The sequence below is a fragment of the Barbus barbus genome (assembly GCF_936440315.1).
Source record: "Barbus barbus genome assembly, chromosome: 7".
Lineage (NCBI taxonomy): Eukaryota > Metazoa > Chordata > Actinopteri > Cypriniformes > Cyprinidae > Barbus > Barbus barbus.
Genome location: NC_136735.1, coordinates 5,728,872 through 5,753,645, shown reverse-complemented (window position 1 = coordinate 5,753,645; position 24,774 = coordinate 5,728,872). Strand labels below are relative to the sequence as shown.

The 24,774-nt window shown below is 40.2% G+C and overlaps 1 protein-coding gene across 1 annotated transcript in view; it reads right to left on the bottom strand.

Moving 5' to 3' along the window:
- The window catches only part of LOC306873285 (polycystin-1-like), a gene marked incomplete at its 5' end in the record, with an annotated part of 89,397 nt that overhangs the window by 25,291 nt on the left and 39,332 nt on the right, over positions 1-24,774 (bottom strand). The window contains 15 exon segments of the mRNA XM_079422471.1: positions 1,585-1,846; positions 2,229-2,391; positions 4,977-5,687; positions 6,704-6,848; positions 6,970-7,128; positions 7,312-7,471; positions 7,553-7,769; positions 8,319-8,607; positions 9,992-10,132; positions 11,758-11,910; positions 13,194-16,843; positions 16,931-17,046; positions 21,790-21,965; positions 22,056-22,187; positions 23,579-24,343. Of these exon segments, the coding sequence (XP_079278597.1) occupies positions 1,585-1,846; positions 2,229-2,391; positions 4,977-5,687; positions 6,704-6,848; positions 6,970-7,128; positions 7,312-7,471; positions 7,553-7,769; positions 8,319-8,607; positions 9,992-10,132; positions 11,758-11,910; positions 13,194-16,843; positions 16,931-17,046; positions 21,790-21,965; positions 22,056-22,187; positions 23,579-24,343 (7,239 nt within the window).

Here is a 24,774-nt window from a genome sequence, read left to right as displayed (position 1 = left end):
AGGAGAACTGGGTGAAAGTGTTGTGGTCAGATGAGACCAAAATCCAGCTCTTTGGCATCAACTCAACTCGCCGTGTTTGGAGGAGGAGGAGGAGGAATGCTGCCTATGACCACAAGAACACCATCCTCACCGTCAAACATGGAGGTGGAAACCTTATGCTTTGGGGGTGTTTTTCTGCTAAGGGGACAGGACAACTGCACAGCATCAACGGGACGAAGAACGGGCCGTGTACCATCAGGGCCAGGGCATAGAAAGTGGGTCATGTATGGGTATGACAATGCATGGCAATGACCCAAAACACACGGCCAAGGCAACAAAGGAGTGGCTCAAGAAGTGAAGTGAAGTGAAGTGAAGTGACATACTGCCAAGTCTGGTGACCCATACTCAGAATTCGTGCTCTGCATTTAACCCATCCAACGTGCACACACACACAGCAGTGAACACACACACACCGTGAACACACACCCGGAGTAGTGGGCAGCCATTTATGCTGCGGCGCCCGGGGAGCAGTTGGGGGTTCGGTGCCTTGCTCAAGGGCACCTCAGTCGTGGTATTGAGGGTGGAGAGAGCGCTGGACTTTCGCTTCCCCCACCTACAATCCCTGCCGGCCCGAGACTCAAACCCACAACCTTTGGATTACGACTCCGACTCTCTAACCATTAGGCCACGACTTCCCGTGGAAGAATCACATTAAGGTTCTGCAGTGGCCTAGCCAGTCTCCAGACCTTAATCCCATAGAAAATCTGTGAAGGGAGCTGAAGGTTTGAGTTGCCAAACGTCAGCCTCGAAACCTTAATGATTTGGAGAGGGTCTGCAAAGACAAGTGGGACAAAATCCCTCCTGAGGTGTATACAAACTTGGAGGCCAACTACAAGAAACGTCTGACCTCTGTGATTGCCAGAAAGGGTTTTGCCACCAAGTACTAATTTATGTTTTGTGAAGGGGTCAAATACTTATCTGACTCATTAAAATACAAATCAATATAACTTTTTTGAAATGCGTTTTTCTGGATTTTTTTATCGTTATTCTGTTCAAATAAACCTACCATTAAAATTATAGACTGATAATTTCTTTGTCAGTGGGCAAACGTACAAAATCAGCAGGGGATCAAATAATTTTTTCCCCACTGTATATATAAGTTTAAATTTACATAACTTGTCTGGAAAGAAGGAAGTTTAATTTTAAAAATACTATTTTATATGAAAAATGAATAATACCATTTTTAAACACTATATGCTAATTTTTTTGGGAAAATTTAAATATATAAAATTTGTAAAATAATAATTTTATATTTTAAATGAATACTACATTTAGTATATATTAAACTTAATATAAATGATCATAAATTAAAATATTTATGTCTGTATAGAAGAAAGGCTGATTTAAAAAAAAATTAAAAATATACAATATAATGTAGTTTTAAAAAAAATTAAAAAACTACATAAAATTAATAGAAATGTATTTAAATATAACATTTTATATAATAAAAACTAAGTCTGGACAGAATTAAGGTTCATTTTAAAAAATATTGTTATAGGTATTATGAAAAACCAAGTGTCCGCTGAGTTGATTTGTAATGCTCACAGGAATGATGAAGGAGACGGCGTCAACAGGAACGAACAGGCTGGCGGCGAAAGCGGTCAGATGACGCGTGCGGCACACGGCTCGGCCCACGCTGGTCTCGGGGAGCGGATCTATGCCATCCGTCCGCCACTGATTGGCGCTCTCGCTGAAATACTGACACAGCGACGTGAAGACGCCCACCTCTAGCCGGATCAGATCGGGATCGCCGGCGCCGCAGCCCGTGCTCACGTTTATATAGTGATCACGCGTGGTGTCATAGGACCTGACGGAGAACACAAATCAGAAATTAGAAGAAAAAGCTCATTTGTGTGTATTAGTGCGTAATTGCAAATGCTTTTATTTTATTGGCTGAAAATCAAAAACATAATTGACAAAATTAATAATGTAGAGTTTCCGAAACTAGTATCCGAAAGGATGAGTGTTTCGTGAAATGCTCATCTTCACTGCTGATAACGATGAACGAGTCTCTGAGCAGGTTCTTCTGTGGGGGCTGATGTTGATTTTAACAAACAAAAGAGCCGCCCGCTTTCAAACGCATCATTTATTATAGATGAATGGCCTAACATCAACAAGCACTTCCAATATTATTCTGCCATATACAGCAGTGAGAAACTTTAAGAGCTTTACTTTATGAAGCCTCTTACTTTGGAGATAAGAAGAAAGTGTAGAGCCGGTGGTCCAGGGCCCGCCCCCGCGTCATATTGAGTGTGATGTGTTTCCTGTCAGTGCTGTTGTATTCATTGGGCCATTCGGAGGTGTGCAGATAGGCTGTGATGAATGGATCCAATTCCCACTTTCCTGGGGAATCTGAGGACAAAGTGACAAAAAGAAATAGGTGTTAAGAGATAAATAACAACTCAAAAGGAGGTTGAATTTCCCTGAAAATGCTATTTCCCCTCTGACGGGAGAAATAAAGCTGACCTTTACAATACATCACTATACACTGACCATGTGCTGTAATAACTAGTTATTGTTCCAATTAGTTGACTTGTTGGTTTGTTTGGCTAAACTAAAATGAACCTGGAGGGGTAACTGAAATAAAGCTTGAATAAAAATATATAAATATTAGGTGAAAAACTGAGTTGAAACAATAATAAAAAAAATGACTAAAAGTGAATCTAAGTTATTAAACTGAAAAAAAAAAAAATTCAAACTAAACAAAACTATTTTTTAAAAACAAAACACTAACAACAATGACATATAGCAAATTTACTATAACAAAGTATAATTAAAAAAAGCTCATTTAAAAGATTAAAAACCACTACAATAATATATAAATAATAATAAAATAACACTATGCCAAGTTAATGTTTTTTATTAATGAAATATGTTTGTTTATTAATTTATTTATTATTGGACATTTCACAATTGGATAATATTTTCTCATTCAGCTTTCTGATCAGATAACACGAGATTAATTGTGATTATATTTTTATATAATATTTTTATAAATTTTTAACAGGAAGAAAAAATACAGTGGTGGCCAAAATTGTTAGAACATTTGTCATATTTAAGAGGTTTCAGTTGTTTTTGTTGAACTGGCCATAACAATACCCATAAAACAAACTATTGCCGGAACAACCTGTGACAGAAGGAACCTGCTGGAACATTGAAAATGATGGACTGGCCCCCTCAAAGTACAGACCTCAACCCCATCCAGCAAATTTGGGGCGAGTTGGAAAATAAACTGGAGAGATCTATTGTACATTCAAAGGAAACCTTTGGCTTGAGTTGCAGAAGGCATGGGATAACATTAGTGTTGACGTTCTCAGGAAATATATTGACACTATTCCAGAGAGATGTGCTGCTGTAATTGCTACAAAAGGTGGACATACCAAATATTAAAGTTAAAGCTGCAGTCCGTAACTTTTTTCCGTTAAAAATGATTCTAAATCAATATTTGAGCAAGTACATAACCAGCCAGTGTTCAAAACTATCATCTTACTTTAGCCCGATTCACAACGGTTATCTTATAATGTTTTGTAATTTGAGTTGCACGGGTAGGTTTTCGCAGGAAATTCAAGCCTTGCACTGCGTCATTACGTCACGTCTGTAAACATGAAGAAGTTTTCCCGGATAGTAGTTTATATCGCATGTGAGGATCCTGCAGGTGAAGGATCGTTTAGTCTTTTCTCACAGCAGCTAGAATAATTAAATTTATCATTTTGAATGCGGATTCTAATCCAGAAAGGATTACGTGTTTATGAAACACGTGAATTAAATTAAATTATATTCCAGTTTTAAACATGCTTCTGCTTACAGATAGTCTGGGATTACACAAGATTTGTGTTTTAAACCAGTTCGAAGGGAGCATATTTTGATTTTTGGGTTAAAAGAATTTCTTAATATGAAATTCGAATGGTATGACAATTAGATTCGACTGTACAGAAACTGAAATACACACACGCTAATACACACTATAGCTGACTCATAGTCACGCAATGCTGATATTGTTAACATTAATAATTTGCGAACAAAGTATAACAGTGTTAATTTGATATGATATGAGAACTGATCTTTAGATTAAATCACCTTTGGAAGCGTGATTTATGGTAATGCTTTTTTCCTCAGTTGGGCAGAACAAATGTGGCAGACTTGTTACTTGTTCAGATATATGGTGAAAATTGTTATTTGGGTCATATATTCCAAGACACAGGCTAGAATCTGTGATTGCGAAGTGCAGTGACTGACAGCTACACATTCACCTCAAAACATTAGATTCATCCGTGCTGAAGCCATGCCGACTCACAACCCCATGCAAGGAAGATAATTTTGCACAGAACAGCAATTCCAGGTTTTCAAACAGAGATGGCGACAAAGAGGCAAAACTTATGGACTGTAGCTTTAAAAGTGGATAAAAAAACAGTATGACTCGCTTCATCTGATAATTGTTGTGCTCAGAGCAACCATCTGCATGTTTCATGACCATTATGAAATTAATTCATTTTTTGGAGGCAAAAATAGGTCAATATTTTCAGATCTGTCAGGTATTCTAAGAATTTTGGCCACCACTGTAAATCTATAATTTTGTAGAAAAAATGTTTATCATGGTGCTAACCACAGATAAATAATCTTATAATTAAATCATATTTTTAATTTATATATATTTTATATATTTACTTTTTATTTTTATTATATATTTTTTTTATTATTTATTTTTATTAAGTAATATTTTAACATCTTTCTTAAGTACAATGACCAATATTGAATAATGCTGAAAGGTAATTATTTATTTGCAGAAACACCACATTACCTTTATAATATGATACCTGTGCTTTTTTCTCATACAGTATAAACTGGTCATTAGATTTTAACGTTTTTGCCACAGTTTGTGATTGCTGTTGAACGAGTTTCTTATTCTCAGTGGCTCCCCCTTGTGTTGGGCGTCTTACCGTCTAGTACGGTGAAGTTGAGTTGGACGTAGATTCCCGCCTGTCTGTTGGTGTTCCTCGTGCTCACCCTCACGACGATTGAGCCGCAGTGGCTGATGTTCTCGGCTCCCGCCGGCAGCAAGACAGCCTCCAATCTGTTCCCATCCAGCCCAGCCACGCTCCCGTTATTAACGGCAACCGTTATGGCATGGCTGTCTTCCAGATCTGAGATGGGAATCTGCGTGCCGTTCACCGTGCGAAACTCCATGGACGCTACCTCTGTCGATACGGTGTAATTGGCGACATAGTTGAATGGAAACGGATTGGGCTCCACTTGGAACAGCAGCTGCACGATGCCGTCCTCACTGCTGGGCGCCAGAGCGCCCCCTGCTGCCCGTCCCAGACTGCTGTTGAAGGCTCGTGGGATGGAGAAACGCTGGCACTCGGGTGTGTTGCTCTCGCCGTAGCAGAGCAGGCTCTGCGGGTCGGCGCGTTTGCCGGCGGCGGCAATCTCTGTCCCGCGGAGGATCAGTGGCTCCTCGTTCAGGACACGGCCCAGCATGAGGATTCGCATGAGGACGGAGGACAGGGTGTAGGCTTTGGCAGCCACCCGCAGCGGGTGATGCTGCTGCTCCTCTAAGAGAAGTGGAGGCGGCTGGAAGAGGCCGTCGTTGTCCTCAGCCTCTGGAGGAGGAGAGGAGGCAGCCTGGCTCACCTGGTGGATCAGGTCACCTGAGGGAGGAGACAGTGTGGAGGTCTGATTACTGACTGGATGAATACTGAAAACCAGCAGGAACAGGATAAAAGGCTCCATGAAAGAACAAAAAAGAGGAGTGATATAAATGCTACAAGATTAGAATTTGATTTAATGTTGCTATTAAAAAAAATAAAAATTAGTTGCATGTCGAGAAATTAACTGAATTAATTGTAATTAATCACACTGTTCAGAAGAAAAAATCAAAATGAAGATAAATCAAGTGAAGCGAAATAAAAGCCTTTGTAGCATAATATAATAATATACTTTTTACAAATTAAAATAGAAATTAATATTGAATACCATTTTATATTAAACTAGAGATATACAAATCTTTTAAAAAGTAATAAAATAAAATAAAAGCCCCAAAATGGAGACAAATCAAAAGACATTTGAAGAAAAAATTGGTGAAAAAAAAAGCTGTCAATAAATCAGTCAAATTAATTTCAATTAATCACAATACTGAGAAAAACCTTAAAATGAAGATAAATCAAATAAAGATAAATAAAAACTATTTTAGTGGCAGATAAGTCATATAATGTAATATAACATAATATATATTTTATTAATTAAAATTAATAAGAAGAAATTAAAATGGAGTAATATTTAATATTAAAATAGAAATATACAAATATTTTAAACAGAAAGGCAAATTTTAAAAACTCAAATAAATTCCCCAAAATGAAGATGAATTAAAGAAATTTTATGGCAGATGAGTAAATAATTGAGAAGATGATGATATATCATTTATTTATTTATTTGTTTATTTAACAGGGTCAATACACTAGCTATCGTTACACTCAGACAACCGATGCCGTGTACAGGGCATAGAGCATAAAGCTAGTTTGCAGCCCTCGTCCGAATAATGATAATATATTTTATGAATTAAAATAAAAAATGTTACGTTTTTAGCATAACATAGCCATGAAATGGATGATTGTGTTTGCTGTCTCACTGGAGTCTAAGAGTGTGTGTGTGTGTGTTTGTGTGTTACCCATGATATTGAGGATGTTGTCTGCTATCTCGGTCGGGGTGACTGTGCCCTGTTTGGTGTCTGTCTGCAGGATCTCTAACATCGACTCTAGTTTGTCCAGAGTGCTGTTCTGACACTCTTCACACACAAACTCTCGACTCACAGCCTGCAAACAAGCACACATGAGACAGATTTGATTAACTTTTTCACTGTGACCGGTCGTGTGTCACATGTCTTTTGAAGTGCTTCAGGATTCAGCTGAGGTGTGTGAGTGCGTCTCGTCTCACCGTGCACTGCGCGAGCGCCGCTGATGTCTGCTGGATGTCACTGACGGTGGTGAGGTCCAGTGACGTCAGCGCTCTGGTGATGTTTCCTCTGACGCTCACACGATACTGACGCTCTGCCTTAGACACACGCTCACGTCTGCGGGAAACACCCTGCTCATACTGACACACAGAAACACACCACAAGATGAGCAGACGAGAAAAACATGACGAACTGATGAATGAATGAATGATAGATGGATGGATGGATGGATGATAGATAGAGAAAGAAGGACAAAGACGGAAGGATAGATAGATAGATGGATAGACAGACAGACAGACAGATAGGAGGATGGGGGGTCTCACCTCATTGAGGACGGTGATGAGGGCGAGCGAGAGCTCCCGTACTCTCTGTGAGTCTCCCTGATGGAGCAGCTCTCTGAGGGTGGAGTCGGTCAGATTGCTGAGCCAGTGAGGGAGACAGCTGAATCCATCAGGAAGCGCCGGCAGCACCACCTCCATCGACCTGACACACATCACAAACCATTCACAGCGCTGTCAGCAAAGAACAGGACACGGGAAACCTTCATGCCAAACTGTGTCTTACCTGTTGCGGGCCATGACTGTCGCCCCCTGGTGGTCCTCCACCATGACAATGGCAGTCACCTGGTACTGGGCTGAGCTGAAGCCAGGCGGCAGGAAGGCCGAATGTTCTGGACTCGTGCCTTTATACACACAGAACTCCTCGCAGTACAGCCCAGCGCAGCGCACCGCCAGCAGACTGTACACCAGCGGAGACTCGGTCTCGTCCATATCAGTGTAGCCTGAAAAACCAGACGCGACTCTTCAGTGCTGGGCAGTATGACCAAAAATTTATATCACGGTATTTTTCAAAATTATACCAGTTTCACAGTATATAACGCTATTTTTTTCATGCATGATCGAGTGTTAACCATTTTCTACTGATTGAGTGAGGAAACACTGCAGTAGACTGACTTAGAATTTTTTTTGTCATTTTAACTGAACTTAGGACTGGTGGTGGTGCTTAAGATATTGTTTGTCATTTAGTGTTTCTATAACAAAAGAGAAAAAAACTAAAAATAATACTGATAAGATAACAATACTACTATGAATTCTACTACTAATAACAATACAAAACGCACTAAGGATTAATGAGCTGCTGGGTTCATGAATATTAATCACGTTGCCTGCGTTTGCTCGAATTGATTTGCTGAAATCCAAACAGGGACAATAATAGGTGCCAGCCAATGAGATTGCTGTTTGCGCAATAGTCCCGCCCACTACTGGAGTCACTAGTTCGGCACTTGCTCTTTCTCTGTGTCCTACATGCAGTCCGTCTGCTCCAGTCTCACCTGAGCAGTTGAAGTGCACTCTCTCCAGCAGCGTGCGCACCTGAGACCTGTCCCCGTCGGCCCACAGAGAACACGTCCCGCCGGCTGGAGGCAGGTTGGGGTGGAGCTCGATGTAGGCCACGCCCTCACGGTCCATGCTGTCATCGGTCACATGGAGGCTGAATATGTAGGAGTTTCCGTCGCGGAGGATGCCCTGTCGCAGGACTAGGTTCATGCTGTCGCTGCCCGTGGTGGTGGTGTTCAGATCCAGCACCAGCATCTCGTTCCCTCCGGTCATCGCCGTCCACCGCTAACAACAACAGACACGGCGGACACGTCAGTGGTATTTCCAAGCCATTTCCATGTTATTATTTAAATTTAATTAAATAAATACAACACTTTAAAATGAGCAGTTTCTTTATAATGAAGTTAATTAATAAATAAATGTATTAGTTCAAATTAAATGCATAATACTAACTGAATAATTCGGTTTATTAATAATAAAAATTATTTAAATACAACTACATTGTTATACATGTATAAAGAAATTTTATATTAATATTTATATGATTAAAAACACCCGTAATGCATTTAAAACTTATTTTAAATGCATACAAACTTATATGTAGTTATAATTAACAAATCTAATTTATATTATGTAATTCAATAAATGATTATATAAATATCAGTAATAGATATACAATTGCATTTTATACAGTATATAATTATTTAAAAGTGGTATGTATTTTTTGTATTCTTATTTAAAAACTCTAGTTAATATAAATTTTTGTTTTTTTTGTTTTAGTATTATTTCTAATTCTGTAATTTTTTTTAATGAGCTCCAAACTGTTTTTTTTTCAGTAACCTTGCAGTGACCTCCATCACCATCAATCTGAATTGGCACTCATCTCAGACCCTAATGTTTGAAGCACTAGATAAGCGTCCCTGACTTGTACCCTAATATTTACAGTCTCTGGCTCATGGGAACCAGACCAAGGGGAAGGAGTGTTTGACCGCTCGGTCACCAAGTAAATGTCTGTGCGTGTTTAACGAGGTTTGGCATGTTGTTAACGGCTAATGCAGTGGAACACATCACATCATAATGATGACATCACCCCGTACGCCCACTCAGGTCTCCCCTCCCTCCGGTTCCCATAACCATAACATCACTCGAGTCTCAGTCTAAGCATTATGAGAAAGCAGGTCGGAAAAAAGCAAGAGGCATGCCTGTGAAAAAAGAGAAAGCGTTCTAAAATGACATCATGCCGCTATCTCTCCATGCACAGCGATCTTCGATAAATTATGACGTTGTGTTTCCTCTAATAAATAAGGCACGAGTGACTCACAAAATCCAAATATGTCATTCCCAACATTCAGATTCTATGAGGACAGTGTTAATCATTGCGACAAATTATATCATGCTATCCATGCTTTTTGGAAAGCTGAAAGATAAAGAAATTAAAATGCTATGCCTTTCAACAGCCAAAAAACTAATAGACATGGACACATTTTGATTCAATGATGTCCTTCAGAGATCTATTTGAGCATCCCGACCCACCTGAAACAGCAGGAAGTATTTGTGAAAACCTGTTCGAAAAGTAACTGTTTGCATTTGGTACTTCCCTATAGGCAACAATGGTTTAAAAGTAACCCTGTGATTGATGACAGCGTGTCATGAGTGCGCTTGTTCTCACCCCTCTGTGTGAGCTGTGACAGTTATTGCAGGTGCCAGCCAGGTAGATATAAGAGCTCTGACTGATCTCGTAGCGAGACTGAGCTTTGCACGACACACATTCCAGCGACACCATCGGGATGCGACCGCTTTGCACCCACACCTGTGACAAGGAGAAGAGACAGAACAACAATCTTTTCAGGGATAGTTCACCCAAAAGATGAAAATGCTGTCATTAATTACTTCACCCTCATGCTGTTCCAAACCCGCAAGACCCTCGTTCATCTTCAGAACACAAATTAAGATATTTTTCTGGCAGCAATGTAATATGTACAGCAATGTTCAAGGCCCAGAAAGATAGTAAGGACATTGTTAATTTAAATTTGTGGGGGGGGGGGTGGTCAGCGTGCACAAATTCTTTCTGAGGGGGCAATGCCCCCGTTTGCCACATCCCCCCCCCCCCACCCCCCGGCGCTGGGCCTGAGGGTGTGTAATTAATTACAGAGTTTTCAATTTTGGGTGAACTATCCCTTTAAGCTATGCAATAATATTTTCTGTTGACCATGGAAACTGACATGGTAATTGATGGAAACTAATTAATTTGAAACATCTCTCCTTCTTCGAACTGATTCAAATATTAACAATGTTAGTGCTGAGATTGGCTAATTTCCCATTCCTGTTGTGAATGTGACACGGGCATAATGAATTTATGAAGAAATAAAAGAATTGTGCAGGTCAATAGACATCACAAATTGGTTTCATCATGGTCCCCAAAGCATTCAGACCTTCAAAGTTAAATCTCATGAAAAATTCCCTTTAGTGTCAAAGCATTTCAGTTCAGTGAGTGAAATGAGTTTCATATACGTTCTCATTCAAAACTCACATATCATATCAGGCTTTCACATATAGCTTGGTATTGTGAAGGTCAGAATGTAAATTACGTAACGAACCTTTGCTTTACCTGTTCGGGTCAGTTAATTATAGCTAAATCCAGAGTATGCTAAATACAAATAAACATTTTGTAATGATGATAATGACTAATTTGAATACTGTAGAACAAAACAAAGAGGCGGGAAACGCTAACAATGAATAGCAACCACTCATAATTTTGCTCATTTACATGTGCTGCATTGTTTTAGCTCACACTTCTCTATTGAAAGTATGCATATCAGTTAAAAGCACAAATACCCCCCAGAAAAAGGCACAATTTCACATCTCGCAGGCCGGTTTTGAGTAATGAGATGGTGGAGGATGTGCTTTTGTTCATCAGTTTTGGATCTACTATGGTCATGATCGCTAGAAACTGTAAACAAATGTTTCTTTTAAATTAAAATCTGTTTACCGCCAGCTTTCCATGGGGCAGCAACAGCGTGATGTTAATTGTGGCGTGACGTGAGTTTTTGATTGTGGATAATTAGTATTCTATAATGAGCCTAATTTACATAGAAAAGAGGCATGTTTGCACTGAAAAGAATGACAATGACTTCATTAAAATATTACACAGCTCTATTCAGTGCACTTTGAAGATGCTTAAACTGGACAGCAGGTAGTTGTTGAATAAAATGCAGGTTTCATGCACAAAAAAATCCAACATTTTATTTGAAAAGATTAAAAATATAAAAAAGTTAAAATGTGATGAGATGTATTTTGGAATATAAAACATCTGTATGAGCAATGGAGAAAAACAGCTTTTGATCAAATGACCAGAATCAATAACAAGAAATATTTGTACATGCAACATACAGTATTAGGTATGAAAAGCTGGCAGTAATCAATAAGAGTACTCACCGTTTGGTTTGTGGACTCTGGGGTCATGCCTTCTTTGCTGACGGTCAGGCGAAAGGTATACTCAACATCTACCTCCAGTTCAGAACCAGAGATTCCCAGAACCGGGTCACTCGGACCCAACCCGAAATGCAAAGTGGAGCAGTGAGCTGGGCCCTGCAGGGTGAAGTTAAAAGACAGAATCACTGCAGATGGTAATTAATCAACTCATTTACCTGCCTCAGGATATACAAGACAAGAACATAATCATCAAACAAGTTTTGGTACCTTTGTTGTTTAATGACTTTACCTAATGAGTTTTCTAATAGCATTTTAATCACTGGCCATGACTTTGCATCCTCAATACATGTTTGACTCCCACAAAGTGTACTTTCTGTCTTCATTTTGGACAATAAATCTACTGCGTTATCATTTAGAACCTAGAAAATGTTGTTTTAAGACACATTTTACTTAAAGTGCGCTTACGCTTCCTTTAAAATAAATGTCACCTGTTTTTTTATTTTATTTTATCATCTAATGCAATGACATTCATAAATTTTTAATGTGGCTAAAGTGTAATTGTTATTTTTTGGTGCCAGTGAAGCTTGAAATATTTCATTATACTTAATACAATATTCCTTTGAATTTCTGTCAGTGATAAAATATTTTAATAAAAAGAAGGAATCTCTGGCTCCCCTCCAGCAGTGATTCTGACAAGCCGGGAGAAGTTTATCCACTGCTAGTTATGTAACTGATCTCAAGTATACACCACCCAAACATCCACGTTTGTGGCACATACTTCACATGTTTTATCTTTCTGAGCTGCTGTGTGCAAAGTTAAGCCTCTGCTACTAGATGTCCCTCACATACTCAAAACAACTCTCAAATTTACACATTCACATATCTGTTACGAGCTATTAGCTCTCAAATATGCCTATGAGCTCAGTGAATAAAAGCACTTTATTGTTCATTGTTTTAATGCCAATTACTCAAACTCTCAAACCCTTTCTCAAGCACAATGTTTATTTTACTTTTTCATCCACATCATTTCCAGGGGAAAAAAACTCTCAAATTGGATTGTTCAGCTTAAGACACTTGAGTACTGAATGAACAGTCATGCACAACAAGGTGCTTCACATATTAGAAGCATCTAAACACCAACATTAGTTCTTAAATCTATTGCTATTTTAGAGATTAAATCAGGGATGTCCAATTCTGCTTCTGGAGGGATGATTTCCAGCAGAGTTTAGCTCCAGTCCCAACTAAACACAGATGAACTAGCTAACTAAGGTCTTCAGGATCAATAGAAACTTCCAGGCAGATGTGCTGGAGCTGAACCCTGCAGTAAGATGTCCCTCCCAAAGCAGAATTGGACATTGTGGCCTAGATCCATTTATTGCAAGTTTAAGACGTCAAAAGCATTCATTTTTATACATCTGTTACACAACAATCATGATTACCTTTGAGGTGCTCACACATTCCCAGTGGTATTTCAGCAGAGACTGGTTCTCTGTGTCCAGGTTCGGGTCGTAGGATTTCTCTGCGCTCAAATGCAAATCTTGAGTCTTGGACCACACACGGTATGTGCCACCCTCAATGATTGGCACCAGCTTTTTGGACATGACTGAAAGTTGAATACATGCTGCCTTCCGTAGTGGCACCCCCTCATAGGACAGAGAAAAAACTAGAGTGTAGTTCCCAGCAGAAATCACCATCTTGGGCACTGAAAGTTGGAGCCTCCGGACCTTGACTTCTGGAGGGAGACGGACCTTAGACGGTAGTGGACCTTTCTTGTCATCATCCTGACATCTAGGGGAGGTGAGGATCTCCCAGAGGTACTCTACTCCATAGAGGCCGCAGCCTTTTAAATTCACGTTGGCCTCTACCAAGGTTGGCTGGTAACGCCAGATGGCGAGTCGTGGAGCTTGAATGATCTGAACTTCTGGTTCGTCGCACTTTAGGACAGAGATGTTGACATTAACCTCTGCTGTAACCCAGCTCACCAGGTTACTGATGTTAACTCGCACCATATAGTGACCAGGAAGGATGTAGATATGGCTAAGAGAAGGTGTAGTTGTGACAGCTGCAGAAGTACCATCCCCAAAGTCCCACTGATATGTCGCTGGAGTGGAAACAGGAGTGATTCCCACATGGAAGCTGACCATCTTGTTTACAAAGGTGTCGCTTGGTTGAGCATCCAAGGTGGCAGACCTGATAATGTTCTGAACTCGTATAACCTTGGTCACATTTAATCCGTTTAAAGAATTGAATGCTCTAAGGAATATGGTCAGATTGCCTGGCTGTTCTGGCACATATGTCACTGACTTGCCAACCCGAGAGATCTTGATACCATGATGAAGGTCAAAGGTCCACAGAATGGTCAGCGGATCACGTGTTGGTGTGCACGCTACATAAGCCCTAGGTACACCGACAGGTATAGCGGCATCACAGCAGTCCAGTATAGTCAACTTGGTCACAGGCTCCATGACTTCAATGTGCAGAGTCCTTCGTTCTGAACTCACTTGGTTGTAGGCAGTAAGGTTGACGTAGTACTTGGCCACACTAGTGAACTGGTGGATGTAGGTTTGATTGGTCAGAACAACAGTTGCATCACCACTAATGCTCAGGATGAAATCAACAGAAGTTCCAGATGAGACCGAGATGGTAAACTCAACGTTTTCACCAACCGCAGCAATTTGTTTGCTGGCCTTGAGCTCCAGACCCTGGATACGATCTTGAATGGTAAATTCACGTGAGCACGTTTCTCTGTTGATGTCATTAGTGGCGTTCAACGCGACAGTGAAAATTCCCGGTTTGGGGAAGATGTAGGAGGTGGTGCGCTGGTTCGATTTTGTGTTATCTGGCAATAGCCACATCCACAAAATGCTGGATCCCATCTCTGTTTCTCCACGCAGAGTAACATTGTCCCCTGAAGCTACAAAGTTCTTTGTAACATTTGTGGCGATGAAAGTCAATCCCGAGATCGGTTCTTGAATGCTGATCCACTTTGAGACCACTTCCGAGCTGACTTTGTTGGAAACCTCCACTTTAACCAGTTTCAAACCTGCGCTTCTGAAACGATGCGTGACTGAGGACATATCAGATGTTAACAGTTCACCATTTGCCCACCATTTGTAATGAAGCGCCGTCCCAAAACTTGCAGATACTGTCATATTTGTCATGGCATTTACTACAGCAGGGTTTGGTGAAATCACAAGGACCAGCTCCCTTACAGGATCCAAAAACTCAATAGTTTTGTTCACAGCCAGCTGGCCAAGCAAGTTGGTTGCCTTGAGGAGGACATCACAAGGACCAGCAGTGGAAAAGTTGAGGTCTATGGTCTTGCCCGTGAGGTTGTAGTCATGGTTTTCACGTTCCCTCAGAAGGTTCCAGCTGAAGGTCATATTGGTGCCCTCTTTTAATGAGGCTTGTAAGTGAAGGACACGGTTGGTTGCAAAACAGCATCCTTCAATAAGCTCATCAGCCACTATCTGCAAGCCCTCCAACTCACGCTGCACAAAGATGGAAATGCTCGACTGAACAGTGCCGATGTTGTTTTCTGCAGTAACGATGACATTGAAAGTCCCAACAGAGCGAAACGTGTAGAACATGGTGTGAGAGCCTGGGATTGATGTGCACCGGTCACAAAGAATCCAAGAGTACCTCACATCATCTCCTTGGTCAAGGTGTGCCTCGAAGTGAACAGAAGTGTTCAAAGGGACATTAACAAGGCTGGCATTTACTGACAGTCCTGTGATTGGGGCCAAGACCACAACGGAAATCTCATTTCTGGTCTCACTCACTTCATTCTTGCCTGTAACGCTGACGTTAAACCTGCCCGAGGAATTGTAAGCATGTGACACATTTGTCCCATTAAGCTGAGTCCCATCTCCAAAATCCCAGATGTAGACAGCATTCTCAGAGTCTGAAGATGCCTTGAAAGCATAGTCTTGGTGTAAAGAAAGATTGTTCGCTTTATTGCCATTATGGCTGATCAGCAAAAAACTGACAGATTGTTGCACCACAACTAAAACCGTATTATTGATACAGGAGATGTTGTTGAGTGCAGTAACAGTAACCAGATATTCCCCAGGACTCTTGAATGTAAAGGCCATCTCCTTACCACCTCGAACAGGACCTCTTGAGTCAAGTACCCCAAAATCCCATAGGTAGGTGTAGTTAAATTCTGGGAAGGCAGCTACTGTAAATCTGCTCTCCTCACCAAGCTTGATGCGTGTTCCCAAAGGAAACAAAGACACTGTTGTGAGTTCAGGTTGGACACAGACCCTTCTGAAAAAATTTGCCTTGTTGGCTTCACTTGACATAAGTAGCGAGAGATTGTACTCGCCACTCTTAATGTATTTGTGCGTTATATTTGGCGTTCCATACTGAGTTTCATTGGGGCTTCCATCTCCAAAACTCCACACGTACTGATGTCCTGAAGCATTCCCTGACACAAATGCATGGAAGAGTACCTCTTTGTTTTCCCGAATGCACCCGGGAGGTTCTAGCAATAACACTTGTAGCACAAACACTTCAACAGGTATGGTTACCCACTGAGAGCTCACAGGATTCTTTGCGGTGACATTTACAGTGTAGTTTCCATCTTTCCTGTACGTATATTCAACTTTGGGTTCCATACCCGTGTGCACCATTCCATCACCCATGTCAAAGCTCCAAGTTACATTGTTGCCTCCTTCCAGACTTGCCGTGACAACGGTAGGAGTGTTGCATTCCGTGGGAGCAGAGGACATCACCTCCAAGCCATTAACATCCTCATAGACTATAATTTCCATGCAGGTGTCTGTCCAGCTAATGGTGTTGTTGACATTCACGCAGATATTGTAGACACCGCTGTGAGCATACACGTGAGGAACCCTACGTTCACGCCCCTGCTGTACACTCGAATTGTCACCAAAGGTCCAGGTGTAGATGATGCCGTAGGGAGATGGTAGGGGGTGGGCCTCAAAGTCAGCTGGTTTTTCGGCAAGTAGCAGGGGTGGGTCAATCTCAATTTGCACACTTGTCAGAATGCTAAAGACGTATACATCGACCTTGCATGTCTTGTTCTCATAGCGGTTGGAAGCAGAGAACAATAGGGTGTACTCCCCTGCAAGAAATATAAGTAAAAATATCAATGTAGATATAAAAAAATCTGGATAAAATCAATATGAATACACAAAATATGTTTTTTTACCTGGCTGAGCATAAACATATTCCACATTATCACAAATCACCACCTGGTTACTAGAGGGGTTATCGTAAGGGGGCTTAATCTGATGTGTACAGTTTCCTCCATCTCCAAACCACCACCTGTGACACATAAAAACCATCAAAACAAACACACACACTGCATGCTAGATTACATGTATTATTTTACAAGTGGTTTTCATAGTTTACGCCTCAATGGAAACACGCCAATTTTGCAAAAAATCCCGTATATCGCAAAAACATTTTTAGGCTCGCATGAGGTGGTTTTTCAGACAATTTGAAAAAGTTATATATCATATATAGCACTTACAGGTCACCTGGCACACGTAAAAGTCACATAATCATTCTTTAATGTACTATAACCTCCAAGAAACACCTCATACACGGCCACTCTCAAGTATAAGAGGCTTTCCTGGCCATTAATGCTTGGATAACCCCATATTTACACTGCATTATGGCTTCAACATGTTCACCGGAGCTGATCGCGGCCACTCTAGTCAATGCTTGTGTTTATACCAGCTGCGCCGCGGCATGTTTCAGAAGCATCCCATAAGTGACTCTCCAAGATGCTTTACTAAAGATACATCTTTGATTAAAAATAATGGCTAGTGCTGTGGATGCAATATACATAAACCTAACAACATCCGTCACCATGAATTATCGCGAGAGGAAAAAACTACGTTTAAGTTGCATAATATCGGCTAATGGAAACGGCGTCAATTCGCAATAGGTTTTTTTATCGACATTTATAAATTATTGCAAAAGTTTTGCACAAATCTGTAATGGAAACCCGGCAAGTGTAGACAATGATTTTAAATAGTGTTGGAAAGTACTGAATCTTGATTTTCATTGCACAAGTCATTGGGAATGTGACCTTACCAAAGATGGCAACCCATTTTACTCATGTAAAACAGTACTTTATTTTATCAGTAGGTATGGGACAGTGCTTGAGGGGAGTTGAAAAATAACTTGACAAGTCACTTTTGCATTACAGGTTGTTTTTTTCCCTTCTGAATAATAATACACTGTGCAAAGTAAGTCCAGGAACATGTAATAAGTTAACTCTGCTTTCATGGTGGCTTTAAAGACAAGCTTATTGCAGTATAAAATAGGGGACTAAAGGACGGGGGGAAAGACAACTTTGAGTCTCTTTTGGTGCCTCAGGAATTTGTAAAAGCAAGGTGGCATGTCTGTTTTGAAGATATTTTTAGCTGGAGGGAATAAAAGCTCTTTCTTGCAAATCTCACTATCTGACTCATCGCTACGGGAGGGAGAGATGGAGCTGCTGTTGAATCATCGCCTCGGCTCCCAGCGATACACCTTCATCTCTCACTCCATCTTATCCCCACTTTCTCTAGAAAAGTGGAACCCAAAGGAGAATCGGGTATCACGATTGACTGAACAAGCGGTGGGCTGAACTCCACAGATACTGAGCGGACGAGATAAAAGAAATGGGAAGAAATCGCCCTACAGTATTCGTTGGACAGACTTTTTTTGACAATAAATAAAGAAATCCATGAAATAAATAAATAAAGTAGACATCTGCAGTGGCGCGCAGCAGGCTTCTGGGGGATGGAATGGAAACTTTGGGAATCTTTCTATGCTCGGCGTTGAAGGGAAAATTTTTGTCAGCATTCTGTGCTAACCACAGACTGTAAATCTAGAGGAAAGTGCCATTAAAGGAGAGCAGGCTGGGAGTGTGTGAGGCGGTGGAAGCCATAGAGAAAAAGTTTGTGTGCAGACTGTGTGCATTAAACAGTCACGAGTCGTGAATATAGAAAGCCATCTAACTTTCCAAGAAGAGAGTTATTTAAAGAGAGCATTCACAACCCATTTTACTTCCATAAAGCATGAAAGAGCTTGATTTTACCCATCAGGAACTGATTATATTGTAATTGGGTGTTTCATCTCAATGCATCCCAATTCTAGGACTTTTTTATGAAATCTATCATTTGCTACCATTGCTCTATTTTTAATGACAATATCAGTCACAGGCATTAAAGGGGACCTATTATGCAAAAATCACTTTTATAAGGTGTTTGAACACAGTTGTGTGTCCGCAGTGTGTGAAAAAAAAACAGCCTATAATGGTAAAAATCCACCCACTCATTTTTTCATAATCTAAAAAATCATAAACGGTCTCTCAGAACGAGCAGTTTCAGATTCTCCCTCTGTTCACGTCACCGAGGGGAAGAAGTCCCTGCCATTTGTGACACTGCTCTCTCTATAAGCATAGACACAGCCCTGAGAGAGAAGCTGTGTCCGCCTCTGCCATTAACGTTACTGATTACTGTAGCTGCTGGAGATAAATACAATGTCAGCACCAAAGAGGCTTTTGAAGTGTTGTGTTTTGGGATGCACTAACGAACATAGGAGTCTCCACAGACTCCCTCCATCTGAGCCACTGTGGACACTGTGGTTAAGTTTCATTTTCTGAGGAAATGTCCTGGAAAAAATCGGTAAAGTCCCCAATACGTGTAGGGATCAATACGTGCAATACCAACGCTACGTGCGCAAACGTCAGCTCCAGACAAAGTAAGTACCACACGTTTGTTTTTCAAATTGCTGTTCTGAAAGAGCTTCTCGACACTCTGTAAGGCTAATGATGCTAAAGCTACCATTGTCTCTGTCTGCCTTTTCTGGTTCTGTCTTCATGAATGATCGTGAATAGGAATGTAGTAGTTAAAAGTTGCATATGAAAGCAATGTGAGGCGATCGTTTGAGTTTGTTGAGCTCATAATCACGAGTGGGACTTATAAAGTTTGTGATAGCATGCCATACACCATGAGACCAGCTATGTTGTTATTTTTATGGTGCTGTGCTCCCTGTCTGTGTAATTCATAAACGCAAATTTATTATGCACAGTACGATCAGATGACTGACTTTGAAACATAGTAAGTTTTGTGTAAAGATAACAGGCTTGTACTAATCGTGGAATGTTTATTTGCAAAGGCTAGCACTGCTAATGCAGAGCTTAAGTTCTTGAAGCTCTGCCCTCTTCTCTGGGAGCACCAGCTCATTTGCATTAAAGCAAAATACTCAAAACCAGAGCATTTTGGCTCAAACCCTAAAGGTCTCTGCACACTGAGTCCGAAATTTTCGCATGTGTTTTTTTGTATTCGTAATCCTAAAAATTTGTCACGCACAGATACCTTGCACACTGAGTCTGATGCGTATTAATTAATCCGTTGCGAAAAAATCGCAAAACAGTAGCGTACTAAATGGAATCTTTGAGCATTGAGGATTATTTAGGGTGACCAGAAGTCCCGAAAAATTCGGGACAGTCCCGAAATCTAAGCTGCTGTCCCGAATCCCGCTCTAATTGTCCCGAAAATTATACTGAAGCAAAATCTTAAATAGTTATTGTCTGATAAAACATAAAAAACTGTCCGTGGAGCGAGGTTGAGTCATCCGGGACATCCCGCCGGCTGCTCATTGGCTGCAGCATCTTGTTTTTTTTTTTTTTGGTTCATTAACTTCAGTTTGAAGTATAAAAATAGCCTAACGTTACTTCTATATTATATAAAATTATATGTATATGTAGGCTACTTATATTAATAAAAACATGATTGGTTCAGTCACTTTCGTTTGAAATTCATTATCTTTATTATTCATAATAAAGATAATGAATTATCATTATCTTGATAATGATAATTCATTATCATTATCACCCCCCCCCCCCCCCCCCGTCCCGAATTTCAACCAATCTCATCTGGTCACCCTAGGATTATTTTGTTGTCCTCTCGCTTCTTAAAAAAAAGAAAAAGAAAGGTCCATCCAATCCTAAAAGAAGAAGACGACGACGACGCATCACTCCGGATGTTGTGAATGCACTCAGTACAGTTGGACAGTGTGGTGGATCAGAGGTAAAAAAAATATATAAATAATGTTCAGTTTCTTGCACAGACCGATTGTTTCGTGTCTTTAGACCTCAATGCATCGTCATGAGCCGCAGGTTTTAATTTGATTTTGTCTGTGTATGTTTTTTTTTCTCTTAAAGCCGTGAGTCCCATTGACTGCCATTATATGACTGACAGACTAAAATAATCTTTGTTTGTGTTCTACTGAAGAAACAAAGTCACCTACATCTTGGATGCCTTTGGGGCAAGCAGATAAACATAAAATTTTTATTTTTGGGTGAACTATCCCTTTAATTCCATTACTGCATTTTGAAAAGACTGAATTACAAAGTGTATGCTATCGAAATTAGGAATATATAAGATATAATGTTATTATTGGCTGATGTTAGAAATTTGTTATGGCATATATGTCAGCTGATAGTGGATATTTAATTGCACATTTACATTTGCCATCATCTAACACTTAATCAAAATTTTTTTACAATGAAATTAGCAATAAAAATATTTTTGAATATTTAATAATAAATATAAAACATATTAATATTTATTATTAAATATCAATAATAAAAGCAAATAAAATTGTGATTCTAAAATTTATCTGTAGCACAAGAAAACAAGAAATAAACTAGTGTTAAAATGTTTAGGTAAGTTTTTTATTTTTATTCAGCAAATTCAAATGTGTCAGTAAAAGACATTTAGGCTATAATGTTACAAAAAGATTTCTATTTCAAATAAATGTTGTTCTTTTAAACTTTCTATTCATCAAAGAATCCTGAAAAAAGTATCAGTTAATAAATTACATTTTAAAATATAATAAAATATGACAAAATTGAAAACATATTGTGCAAACTTCATTTGCTGTTTTTTATATTAAATCATCCTTCATAATGACCTTCCTGGCGAAAGTGGTTAGAATTAATCTGATGAATCTTTACACTTCAATCTTTAATTTGACCAATCAGAGCTTCGCTGTCGTAGAACGTACCAGAAAGTGACGTCCACCGCCATGTCTATCTTCACCAACGCAGAGAGGTTCAGGGGCAAACCCTGCTGCACGATTTTGGGGACTCCGTGGACGGTCGGCTCAGTCATCGGGTTCATGCGCTCTACTGTGACATTGAAGTGCTCTGTCAGCATGCTAACCTGGTTCATAGCCGTCACCTAAGAGATGAGAGATGGGTCAGTTGCCAAGCTGATGGAATCAGTAAGGCCTTTACATAAACTGGTCTGAGTTCAATGAAAACCAGTCACCGTGAGTTTGTACACTGCTGCGTTCTGGTAGATGATATTTAACATGCTGTTATAGTATGTGAAGTATGGTTTATCATCCACTGTCCATTTGAACGATGGCTCCGTTCCTCCCTCCACAGAGGCTATGTAACTCTGGAATACGAGAGAGAGAAGAAGAGGTAAGCAAATAATAAGACCATTAAAGATGAAGGTCAGGGCCATAACAAAGGCGACATGGTGGATAACGAACAGCGTGAACCCTTCAGCTTCTGTCTCGCAGACATCTTTTATGGAAAAAAACATAAAATATCAGCAATAAATACTCTATCCTTGAACAAAAGCTGTTTAGAAACCAATTTAAACTGGCCTAAAACTACCAAACCACATGATTTAAGCAGTTTTTCAAATACTAGCATAAAATATTTCAAAATATGAATACACTAGCCTTGGACAGTAGATGTTTAAAATGTAAAGGCATGCTGAAAAAATGGTTTAAACCAGCTTAAGGTGGTTAGGTTGGTCTGCTTTGATGGTTTCAGGCTGGGAAACCAGTTTAAACCAGCAAAATAACAGCAAATCACCTGGTTTAAGCAGTTTTTTTTTTTTATAAAATATTATCATTACATACACTACTGCTGACATCCCACCTTAATACCATTGAGGCTGGCTTACATTGTATGCAGTTTGGTTTCAGAGTAAATCATTCTACTGAAACAGCTACTTTACATTTAATAGAGCAAATAAAATCTAAAGTTGACAAAGGATGATTTGTTGGGGCTATATTTTTAGATCTACGTAAAGCCTTTGATACTGTTAATCATACAGTTCTCCTTTCTAAATTGTCTACATTTCAATTTTCACCTGAAGCTTTAGCATGGGTATCCTCATACTTAATAAATAGAGAACAATGCGTAAAAATTAAAGGGGTTAAGTCCTGTGATTTGCATTATACAATGGGTGTACCCCAAGGATCAGTACTAGGTCCTTTACTATTTAGTTTGTATATCAATGATCTTCCGAAACAGTGTGAAGGGATACAAGCACAAATGTACGCTGATGACACCGTTATTTTTGCACATGCGAAAACAGCAGAACTAGCAGCTGAGAAGTTAAAAGCTGCTATAGAAAAGATTACACAGTGGCTGGAACAGTCATGTCTTAGTTTAAATATCAGCAAAACAAAAGGATTTTTTTTCTCTAAAACAAACGTTAAATCTCCTGATGTTGCTATATATATTAATGGTGAAAAGATAGATATAGTAAATGAGTTCAATTATCTTGGTATAATATTGGACTCAAATCTCAGATTTAAAAAACATGTAAAGAAAATGGTGAGGAATATTAAATATAATATGGCAAACTTCAGACAAATTAGACCATGTCTTTCTTTTGATGTAGCTAAGGCTAATGTGCCTAATGTGATTTTGATGGTTTTAGACGGGTTTTGGGCACATGTCAGGCTGGGAAACCAGTTTAAAACCAGCTCAAAACTAGCAAACCACCAGGTTTAATTGTTTTCTCTCAGCAGTGAGGATGTCACTCACCACTACGGACTCCATGAGGACTCTGTGAGCAGGATGGGGTTTGATGACGAGCCCCCAGAGAGGTTCTTGCACCTTTGCCTGAATTTGTAGTGATGCTTTGGTAACGTTGCTCTGGACAAGAAACAGCATGCTGGTCTGTCCCGGTGTGAACCCGAGCTGGAGGTCGAACCATGCGAAAATGGTGTCATTGTACGGGCTGGGCTGCCTGCATTCGGCCACTTTTGCCACCAGGTTCTCAGGACATGCTTTGTGAAAGGGAATGGTCTCATTGCTGCCTTGCTGCCCAATCAGAGCATCGTGCTGCGAGCGGACCATGACGAGAATCCACATCTGATTGGGCAGGAAGTACACCGTCCCATTGTGATTGGTGGGATAGATCACAGCTGGGCCCAGAGGTGGAACGACATGGATGGGACAGGATGCGGTGACGGGAAAATCTTCATCACTGGACGTCACTTCCAAAGTGTAGTCGCCAAGCTGAGGGAGGCCAGAGCGGAGGAAGGGACCCTGCAGCGCGGTGCTGTTCTGCCCCACGTACAGCACCCGCACCTGGCACACCACGCCGTCCTCCCAGCCACCCTCCGCATCCGCCTGCAGCGTCTCGTTTGTGTCCCACCAATCGGAGCGGTTCTGGATGAGCACGCTCTGTTTCCATGGCGACGAGGGGTTGGAGGAGCACTGGAGGAGGCCTGACGGTCCGGCATCGTGCTGCAGGGCGATGAAGTCACCAGGGGAAACTAACAGGTCCTCTATGTGCTCCTGGACCTGATTGAGAACAGGGCAGAGAGTGAGAGGCAATGAAATCTGTCCTATTGTATCAAATTACAAACCTGTCCGTCAAGGTTTTTCATTTTCATATCTTCACAAACATGTGGCAACGAATGCTTGAATGTGTGCTTTTCAAGTAACACGCTTTTCCAAAGAAAAAAGCTATGTAGCAGTATGATTTCCTTTTTTTGATGTTGTCACATTTTATTGTGTCTACCAGCTGGGACAATTAGAAATTCACAATTATCTTGTTACTATATTGGTTATCGGATGATTATTTTGTGTATTTAATGGAGCATGCAAATGTGACCTACTTTTACATTTAGATTAAAATTTAGTCATCTAATGCTCACTAAAACACAATAATAAATTAAATGTACTCATTAACATGCATCCATTTTTCATGTTGTACATTACAGCTTTGTGAT